General features: G+C 32.6%; 1 protein-coding gene across 3 annotated transcripts in view; it reads right to left on the bottom strand.

The window, feature by feature from the left end:
- Nucleotides 1-258: 258 nt before the first annotated feature.
- The window catches only part of LOC125665696 (natural resistance-associated macrophage protein 2-like), a 29145-nt gene continuing 17835 nt past the window's right edge, over nucleotides 259-11568 (bottom strand). Inside the window, exons 13-16 of one of the 3 annotated variants that reach the window (XM_048898477.2) lie at nucleotides 11385-11541; nucleotides 10173-10223; nucleotides 8321-8391; nucleotides 4472-4599 (exon numbers count right to left, since the gene is read on the bottom strand). In XM_048898477.2, coding sequence (XP_048754434.1) covers nucleotides 8347-8391; nucleotides 10173-10223; nucleotides 11385-11541 — 253 coding nt within the window. In that variant the 3' untranslated portion in view covers nucleotides 4472-4599; nucleotides 8321-8346. Of the gene's footprint in view, nucleotides 4600-8320; nucleotides 8392-10172; nucleotides 10224-11384; nucleotides 11542-11568 lie in introns of all 3 variants that reach the window. The other 2 variants (XM_056152406.1, XM_048898467.2) reach the window with 2 other exon arrangements.

The following is an 11568-nucleotide window of genomic DNA, read 5'->3' as shown; positions in this document are numbered from 1 at the left end:
TCTCGCAACACGCAAGGGTTACTGAGGCCTATACTAACCCGAATACCCACAGAATAACTTGGATGAACCACGGTATAATTATACTGCACATTTCATAACTTGGCTGAATCACGGATACAAGATACGTAGTATGATTATACATGTAGTAAAACTAGTGAAAAAATTGCTTATGCTAAGAAACGAGACATAATTTTGCCTTTCGTTCTTGTATGTACATGTATATATCCATACACGAAATTTTGAAAACATTACAGAACATGATGTTTTTGGTTTCTTTATTGATAACACGTAACTGCTGAATATAGTTCTGAGATCCTTACAGGAAAGTTGAATATTAAATGAGAGTATTATCATGAGACAATTCACCATACACAGTACCAAAGAAATAACAGCGCAAGTTAATACAATTATATATAAACCCCAAGAACCATAAACCTCCACGTTAATAATCATCTCTTTTATACTTATACATATTACATCTTAAGCTCCGATGAATACATCCACCGCGAAATGTGAATAAACCAGCTGACGTCACAATTACCTAGCTAGGATATCAACATGTATCAATTACAATTGGTTGGTGTAGGTCATAAAGAATACTTTCTATTGATGGAATTTTTCTCCCTATCAAATGCTCTTTGTTTCGTTTTTTGGGTTTTAGGGGGGGGGGGGGGGGGGGGGGATCAGACTAAAACAATACATGATTGTACATTTCCTTTATGACAGCAGAAAATCTTCAATCAAAAAAGGCAAATGAAAAAAAAAATTAAAAAGATAAAACTCTATGAAAAATGTGTAACAAAATTTAACTCTCCGAGTCCAATTTGATCTACTACATGGTAATCTGTTGGACTGTGAGGAATGGTATACATGTACACACACTGTAACCGACTCGTATTGCACTAAAATTGATTGTACTGTACATCGTACAATATACACATGTTTAAAAGATAATCTATAACTTCTGGTTAGCGCTTCATAAAAATGTTTACACTCTTAACATCATTTTGCAATGAAAATTTTTAACAAATGTTATTTGACAATAACTCTTAATGACATCAAAATGCCACACTAAACAGTAACATTGATGTCAGATATCAATGCAACCAATCACAATCCAGCTTCCCTGGCTGTTCCATTCAGATGACACACACATGCATAGTTCTAAGAAATAGAATATTACAACACTAATAAATAGATTTGATGTAGTTAAGTTTTACAATATTGTCGAGGTTTTTTTTTTCTGAGTCACTTAAATAGGTGAATTATTGCTATTGGTCTGGGTCTGTCACCGTGCATTTAAACATGTGAGCATTTCAATTAAAACTCCTTGATAATTAACTTTCCAATTTGATATGGAGCATCTTTTCTACAAATGAGACGTAAATTTTAGGACTCCTACATATTCCCTGGGGGCCTTTAAGGGACATAACAAAAATTGACCAATTTTCAAAAATCTCCTCTACAACTGCACATCTGCAAGCAAAACTAAATGCACTGTCATGTAGAGCAGGAAGGCCTCTACCAAAGTCGTAAATTCCAGATAGAGGTTCTGACTCCAGGGCAGAGCCAAACTTGCATAGCTTATAGTGTCTTTAAATATGTGTAAATTTCAAGATTTGAATAACATCTTCATTTCTTCAATGCCATTGATAATAAATATATATTTCGAAGGATCAAGTAGTTCTTTACCAATATAGTAAATTTTCATGATCCCAGGGGTAGGGGTTTTGGTGGCTCTGGGCAAAACTGTTCGTAAGTGCATGATTGAATGCTTTTATCATTTGAAAGACTTCTTTAATTTTGCTGCTAATACTGTACATGCGAAAATATTTGCCCCATGTTATTTTCACCCTTTTTTCTCCTATCTCTCTTTTAACACCACTATGTCCGGGCGAATTTAAAACGGGGCAAAACCGTCTACATGTGTAGAAGAATATAATTGTATACAGTATATTTTTGAGTGGAACATTAAACAAATCATACAATCAATCTGTATATAAAAACTAACAATGCATTCAGAAAAGCAGAAAGGGATGTACCAAAACTGTTAAATTTCACAACCCCAGGGGTAAAGATTTAATTAAGTAGAGGTGGGGGGGGGGGTCAATATGGTCATATATTGTTGCTGACCTTTACATTTAATAAGCTTCTTCTATCATTTTACTGACACCTAATTAGTTTAGATAAAGTAAAAGGCTCTACCTTGCTAAATAATAAAATTTAGCTTAGATATGCAGAACAGGAAAATTACAGATTTTGTAGCCAATACTTTTAACCAATACTCAGGTGAGCAAAAAGTCGGGAGGACTTCTTGATTTACATCCAATGTGCTAATAATATTTATAATGCAATGATGTACAGATAAATACGCATAATTCAACTAGTCTTGTTTGCACATTGTTGCAATATTATCAGCAAAATTGGCGTAAAAAATAAAACATTTGATGCATTATCGCAAAATGATATGCCGTCAAAGAATGCCCATGTAAGCTATTTGATAGAATTCCTGTAGATAATACATGTCCATTACAAAGTCATGTGTAGTTATCATAACATTGCCAGAGCACCATTATCATCAAAGTCCATAACAGTATATAAATATATGGAATGTATAAATACTAATAAAATATATTTAGTATCAAAGTAATTCCACCCTCATGTGACGTCATGGATTTTTGCAAAATCTTTATTTCACTTCAATTTGTGCATGATAGAAATATATCTTCAGGAGCAATTTTATTCACTTGGTTTTATAAAATATCTGATAAACAATTTGATAATGAAAATTTTAATATTTTCTATAGATATAATCAATGATCCATAGTGTTAAAAAAATGTTGTCAAGGGCAATAACTCCTATGCTGGTATACCTCTATTGTATATGGTTTATTATACAATGATTTCCTTGATATCCACAATTAATTCATATATATCTATAAAGAAGCAGTTTTATGAAACTGATGAAATTAAAATTTTGTGATTTTAACCAGTTTTTATATAATTTCATTATGCTGTATTTAATGAAAATGTGCAGTTTTTCTGATGTTAATTGATATAAACTTTTGTTTACATCAACATCAGAAATATATGCCTGACATCTTTAAAACTCTGGCAAGTGAACATACAATGTACATATTTTCATCAGTTATTGATTAAATTAACCTATATTAATCAGGTGGAAATCAAGACAACTTTTTATTTTGAACCTTTAATTTTGTTAAATCCCATGAGGGTGGATCTACCTTAATCGACATATGATAATTCACATCACGTTATAACATAACATAGAGATTCTTAATCAACTGTATTACACGATACATTATAACTATTAACTTAAGGTGCAACTGCGACTTCCTCTTTAAGGAATCAACAATAATAAAGTTCACTGCCACGGCACATGATACGCCCGTCACATATTGTTAACAGTATAGATTGTACCCATTAAAACATTTTTTTTTTATATCACCTTAATTAAATGTCACAGTGACCTTAAAGTAGGATGCGGCACACCTTCTACCTAAGATGCATTAGTTGACCAATTTTGGTGATTCTAGGTCTAATAGTTTTCAAGTTATGAGCCGGACAAGTTTTTGCCATATATGGCCGTATCTTCTTAATGAAAAGTCACAGTGACCTAGTTTTAATGTGTGACACACCTTCTACCCAAGATGTATCTACAGACAAAGTTTGATGATTCTAGGCCTTGTAGTATTTAAGTTACGGGTCGGACACGAAAAAGCTAACAGACGGACGGACATGAACGCCATACCATAATACGTCCCGTCTTAAGACGGGCATATAAAAACTTCATCTAAAAATAATGCGCTAACACACATCAGATCTGATTTCTTTGACTTGGTAAAACATTATTTATGAACAGACACTGGTCATTATCATGACATCACAATCATCAAGTTTTGTAAGCAGACGTGAAATCAGAATCGAATTAAAGTAGTCCCTGGGCATTTACAGTGTGGGCTTTGACGGCTCAGTAAACAAAGCCCGGGTATAAGTCTCTATTAAGCATCAATAGGAAAAAAATATCAAAATATATGTTAAACAATCAGAAAACCTTGGATAAAGACACATCTGTACTAAGTATCTGTATTCAATCTGACACTGACACGGAACATTTCATGTATACACATCTGCACTAAGTATCTGCATTGAATCTGACATTGACACGGAACATTTCATGTAAACACATGCTTTGTGCAACAACAACCTAATACTGTGTGCGAACTTCCTTCAATATCTTCAAAAAATTTCATAAGAATTTAGGTCAGTGAACTATTTGGGTGCTCCGCTGGCCTTGCACATCTGACAGAAACATAGTTAAGGTTAACGTTGGAATGAAGTGATGTTGCCCTTTTGTGATATATAAATACATGTATATAAAATAAATCTGGAGGGCTTGTTTTTACATAATCAACACTTCATTCATCTGTAGTTCTGATCCTGTGTATTTTCATTGGTAACTGTTGTGTCTGAAGTTGTACCAAAGTCAGGAAAATCTGGCTGTAAGTCCAGAATGGTGCCAGACACACTTTCAGGAAGACAATATGGAATTTCTCTGGGCTTCAGGCAGGAGACACACTGAAAACAAAGGACGCGACATTAAATGATACTTTCAAATAATAGTAAGATACACTGTACTAGTGAAATACCAGAAAAGTACAATTCATACTTAATAAGTCAAGGACTGCAATCCACTCTCTCAAGAGAATGAAATGAGCAGATTGTAGCCCATGGGGTTATAGAAAACCTATAGAAAATCTATCCTCGTTATTAACTTAATAGTAATGAGTAAACATTCAGCTATGACGCAGCACTAAATATAATTATTATCCAATTCTTACAGCATTCATGTGAAAATCGTAACATTGGCCCTATTTACTAAGTAAACATAATTCATATTACACACAGCGCTTGTATGTCTCAAGTAAATAAGTAACATATCGCAGGTTTATTCTGCAGGGTGATAAATTTGGCTCATTTTAACGGTTAGATAGCTTTCCGCCAAAATTTCACTCGCCAAATATACACCCAATTGCGACTTCAGTAGTTGTAATTATAAGGAGATACATCTAACACTTCCTTGTCTGCCAAAATTCATTACGCTTAAATTATCAGCATACTTTTGAGCCAACAAATTGCCAAATTTTAGACCCACGAAAAAAACCCGCTATTCGGTAAATTGCAGTATAATTAATCATATAGAATACATGTATATTAAATCCAAGACTTAGTAATACTGGAAATATAAGTGAAGTTGAATATCTTTCATAGTTTGAAGAAATAAAGTTTCCTTATCCATTATATATTAGAATTGAAATCTGACATGATTTTTTGCCTATGCTAAGCATCTAACTAACTATGATGAAACAATTATTAACAGTGACTGTCATGTGTTTATGAAAAGAAATTTAGGATACAGCCCTGTTTTGATTTGGTGCATCACAATTCTCAACGAGACAATTAATCTGTATAATCATGCAGTCGGAACATGTGAACCACTTTAAGCAGGAAAAGGGGTCCCCCGGAGACACATTAACAGGTTATCTGTGTAATCAGTCGAACATGTGAACCAATTTACACAGGAAGTGGGACCAATTTACACAGGAAGTGGGGTCCCCTAGGCCCGAGCACATTAACGGGTTACCTGACTCTACACATATGCAGTGTCTCTCCATGTAGATTTAAAATACTGTACAACAGATTCTGAGCTTCAGCTAATAATGCACTGTATATAAATGGAAAGGAAGTCATGACGACTGTGTACAGAAATCCCTGTCAGTTACAAGAGAGTGTAAAATTAATCATAAATCTATCAATAGTTTATTTCTCATCACAAATAGATAAAAGTATATCCTCACAATGAGTGAAGAGAGGATAATGCCTTTCCTTTCTTTATATTGGCCTCTTATGTTTTAATCATGTAAATTGATATTGGCCTCTTATTGTCTTCATTATGTAAATTGTAAGCTGATATTGAACTCTTATGTTTTTATTACATAAATTGTAAGCTGATATTGAACTCTTGTTTTTATTACGTAAATTGTGAGCTGATATTGAACTCTTATGTTTTTATTACGTAAATTGTGAGCTGATATTGAACACGTTTTTATTACATAAATTGTAAGCTGATATTGAATACTTATGTTTTTATTACATAAATTGTAAGCTGATATTGAACTCTAATGTTTTTATTACGTAAATTGTGAGCTGATATTGAACACTGTATGATTAATTTTATCATGTAAATTGTAAGCTGATATTGAACTCTTGTTTTTATTACGTAAATTGTGAGCTGATATTGAACTCTTATGTTTTTATTACGTAAATTGTAAGCTGATATTGAACACTTATGTTTTTATTACATAAATTGTAAGCTGATATTGAACTCTTATGTTTTTATTACATAAATTGTAAGCTGATATTGAACACTTATGTTTTTATTACATAAATTGTAAGCTGATATTGATCTCTTAATATGTTTTTATTAATAAATTGTAAGCTGATATTGAACTCTTATGTTTTTATTACATAAATCGTAAGCTGATATTGAAACTTATGTTTTTATTACATAAATCGTAAGCTGCTATTGAAACTTATGTTTTTATTACATAAATCGTAAGCTGATATTGAACTCTTATGTTTTAATTACATAAATCGTAAGCTGATATTGAAACTTATGTTTTTGTTACATAAATTGTAAGCTGATATTGAAACTTATGTTTTTATTACATAAATCTTAAGCTGATATTGAACTCTTATGTTTTTATTACATAAATCGTAAGCTGATATTGAAACTTATGTTTTTATTACTTAAATTGTAAGCTGATATTGAACACTTACGTTTTTATTACATAAATTGTAAGCTGATATTGATCTCTTAATATGTTTTTATTAATAAATTGTAAGCTGATATTGAACTCTTATGTTTTTATTACATAAATCGTAAGCTGATATTGAAACTTGTTTTTATTACATAAATCGTAAGCTGATATTGAAACTTATGTTTTTATTACATAAATCGTAAGCTGATATTGAACTCTTATGTTTTAATTACATAAATCGTAAGCTGATATTGAAACTTATGTTTTTATTACATAAATTGTAAGCTGATATTGAAACTTATGTTTTTATTACATAAATCGTAAGCTGATATTGAACTCTTATGTTTTTATTACATAAATCGTAAGCTGATATTGAAACTTATGTTTTTATTACATAAATCGTAAGCTGATATTGAAACTTATGTTTTAATTACATAAATTGTAAGCTGATATTGAAACTTATGTTTTTATTACATAAATCGTAAGCTGATATTGAAACTTATGTTTTTATTACATAAATCGTAAGCTGATATTGAAAACTTATGTTTTTATTACATAAATCGTAAGCTGATATTCATGAATGTCTTAAATGTTGTAAGTTAGGTAACACATGCAGAAACTAACACAGATTAAACACAGGATTTTCTAGTATATTAAATTCCGAGGTAAAAAAAAATATAAAAAAATACACTGCATGCAAATGTGAATTTCAAAACCACGGCAATGGTGAAGAATATTAAATAATCACAACTGTTACAGATATATTTTTCTAATTGTGAATTCCCTCTTTTCACCATACAATATTAAAATACAAACTTCATTATCTAAAGCAATACATGTACATTATACGTACACTAAATCAGATTCTTTGTTCTTGCACCCTATAAACTTTATTTTCTGATGCCTAATGCTTATGAAAGTTATAATCTTTAAAGTTCCATTTGGGTATTTGTGTGATACACTCGTAATACAGTGTGTAGATTACTTTTTAATCAATGACTTGGGTGGCTGTACTGGACCAGTCTGAACAGGTTGAATGAAGATAGGAGGAAGTCAGTTTAGAAATGAAAGGAAATTACAACCTTTTGACAAAAATTCTGTATCTGAATAATGTATATATCTTCTTTCTGGCCTATTCATCATTGCTATATCAGACAAAAGTATGCATGGAATCGTGAACACTTTATACATAAACCATCTAGTGGTGAAGGGGTTAAATTTGGCTAAATTAGATGAATGAAATTAAAAAAAATTATCTGGAACATATATTCAAATGGCTATAAATTAAAATTTTTGTTTACTATGTTGAGTTTTGAATGAATATTGTAGAACAGAGACGATGCACAGATCTGACATTTCAGTCCAGGTGACCTACAAACGTACATGTGCTGCTATAGTGAGTCGTTTTAGTCTCGTCAAGTCACATCAACATGCAATGAAAAAAAACCACTAATGGAAGTTTAAAATTGGATGCTAACAGGCAGAGATAGGGAAACCTTCTCTATTAATACAGAAGAGGAGCTCTCTCGTCCACAGGTGAGTGTTCTGTCTATCAAGAGAAAACAGAGAAAGTACATTCTGAAAACAGAAAATCTTCCCTCATTTATTTGTCAAACTGGAACTTGGAACTATAGTTCTGAGTTTATTAAGAGCTTGGAACTATAGTTCTGAGTTTATTAAGAGCTTGGAAATTTAGTTCCGAGTTTATCAAGACCTTGGAAATATAGTTCTTAGTTTACTAAGAGCTTGGAAATATAGTTCTGAGTTTACGAAGAGCTTGGAAATATAGTTCTGCTTGATTACGAAGAGCTTGGAAATATAGTTCTGAGTTGATTAACCTATCATGGTATATGTACAATACAATACTGTGGAATCAAACACAGTTAATCAGGTTTCCATGGATATCCGTGAAGTTAACACCTCAATGTTATACACAATTTTAAAAACACGTTTCAATGAAAGAAGTGCAAAATTACATTCAAACAAAACTGTAAAATATTGAAAATCCTTGCAAACCCCCATCCCCACCCCATGAATGTGAATGATTCTACAGTAATTGTCTACACTAATTGTTAAATTGTTAAATATCTAATAGTATCTGAGTAATTATACATCATGTGGATCATTAATTTTGATAATTATAGTTAGGTCACACCAATTTGTAAAATAGTTGTTCGGATTTTTAAACAAAAACAGTGAGGCGAGAGGGCAAATGGAAATAAAAATTATGAGGCAAGCGAATACAAGAAAATATTTTTAATTGAATTAAGTGTGATTTTAAAAAGTGAACGCCTAAAAATAAAGATAAAAAATCATCAGATATCATTTGTTTACCACATATTAAACTTAATATTTTTCAAATTTATTGATATAGTTTACAATAAATAAGAAGTATTTCAGGTTTCAAAAACTTATTTTCTTTATACCTACATACATGTATATGTAATACATGTACTTTGCAACATTAACTGATAAGGTCTTTTTGAAGAATTTTATTTAAGTTTCATTTCTACAAACTTTAGATTCAGAGATATGCATATTGCTAGGGACACGTCCAGTTTTGAAATCTCCATTGCATCGCTTTGAGCATTTTCTTGAATTTTGATAGGACAACACCAAACCTTTTGTGAATTTATCGTTAAATGTCGGTTTAAAATAGTCCTCGATCAGTACCCCTTGCTTGTTGTAAGAGGCGAATAAATGAGGCGGTCCTTCAGATAGGACTGCAAAAACTGAGATCTGTGTCACAGCAGGTGTGGCACGATAAAGATCCCTCCCTGCCAAAAGTGCTGAGCATAGGCCTAAATTTTGCAGCCCTTCACCGGCAATGGTAACGTCTTCATGTGAGTGAAATATTCTCAAGAGATACTTTAGACAATATATAATTAATCAATCAATCGTACGCTGTCAATGTTCTCTAAGTAGTGGCATCGAATAGCACTTCAAAAGTTTCATCGGCTTCCAGTTCGACTGCAGCATAAGGAACAACTTCCAATCCAGTGTTATGAAGTATCGTACTTAAAACACCATATTATACTGTTAGGAAATTTCTCGAGAGCCTGCGCTTCTGTCCTTTGTCAGCACATACATCAAGGTCATTTGTGCACTTGTTGTAAAAAGTCGAAAATATTTTACAATTATTTTTGAACACGTGGGCGGATATTGTTTTTTGTAAATATTATAATTTGGATTTATTAACAATAGAAGCAGCGAATCCGACAAACTAGATTACAAATTGGCATGGCCTTACACACTACAATACTGACAAAATACTTTACACAGTAACCAGAAAAACTGACTTATCAATGATACTTGACATTTCATACTTACAGGAATTCTTTCAAAGAAATGGATTCCATTGGTAACTAAGCAAAACCAAATCTACAACAAGAATAAATATTTTATTTATCTTCACATGACCATGTCATTTATCTCTCTTTAGAGTCTGTTAAGAGTGTAACTACAGAAGAACTGTGTGAACTCTCTAGAATCTGTTTAGAGTGAACTCACAACCTCCCGGTTACTAAGCGAGTACTCTACCACTGAGCTACCGTGACCGGTACTGATGTCTTAGTACTGATGTCTTAGTACTAGTCATACAGCATAGTCAGCATGGCTTCCCTCATTAATCATTATACAGGTGTTCCATCAATTAATACATCAAGCATCTCTAATATTTTCACATTTCAAAAAATCCTGACACCATGTCAGACAGAAGACATTCAGCAATATAGACAGTGACCGTGCACTTCTCCAGAATTAGAAGTGAAAGTCACATGTCTTTCAGAGATGACCTTCAAACTGCAGTCTCATGTCACGACATGATATTAGAAGTGAAAGTCACAGGTCTTTCAGAGATGACCTTCAAACTGCAGTCTCATGTCACGACATGATATTAGAAGTGAAAGTCACAGGTCTTTCAGAGATGACCTTCAAACTGCAGTCTCATGTCACGACATGATATTAGAAGTGAAAGTCACAGGTCTTTCAGAGATGACCTTCAAACTGCAGTCTCATGTCACGACATGATATTAGAAGTGAAAGTCACATGTCTTTCAGAGATGACCTTCAAACTGCAGTCTCATGTCACGACATGATATTAGAAGTGAAAGTCACATGTCTTTCAGAGATGACCTTCAAACTGCGGCCTCATGTCACAACACGATAAAGAACCCTCACTGCTGGGGCCCTGAGCACCACTCGTACTGATACAGAAGGTTATATCTCTGTATAAACAGAAAATTCTCAAATAGAAAAATTAATAAAACGAACACCACATTTAAAACTTTGCAATTTGAACATATGCTTCATCACAGTGTATACCATATAAAGAGATTTTCTGCAGTCATTAATTTTCTTGCACCAGTGAAAATTACAATTATTGAAAGAAAAAAAATGTATACAGATATATATGTAGGTATAATGCAAATGCAGACATTGGAAACATGGAATATAATTAGCTGCCAAACAGGGATAAAATTGTGAAAATTTCCAACCCCAGAAAATACCTGTTCTGCAGAGAACGTAACAGTGAATACTCACCAAATACAAAACGATAAGAATGTACGCCAGGACTAGCACCGACACCAATAAGTACAACGCCCAGTGGTCGGGAAGGCTGCGGACATAGACCGATATAAAAAACAGGTTTATCCCAATCACCAGCACCGCTAATAAACCAGTGAAGATGGTCATGAACCTACAGTGTAAAATATAAAACCTTACC

The sequence above is a fragment of the Ostrea edulis genome, chromosome 10 (assembly GCF_947568905.1).
Source record: "Ostrea edulis chromosome 10, xbOstEdul1.1, whole genome shotgun sequence".
Taxonomy (NCBI): domain Eukaryota; kingdom Metazoa; phylum Mollusca; class Bivalvia; order Ostreida; family Ostreidae; genus Ostrea; species Ostrea edulis.
Note: the sequence above shows the minus strand (reverse complement) of the source record. Positions and strands in the feature narration are given on the sequence as shown.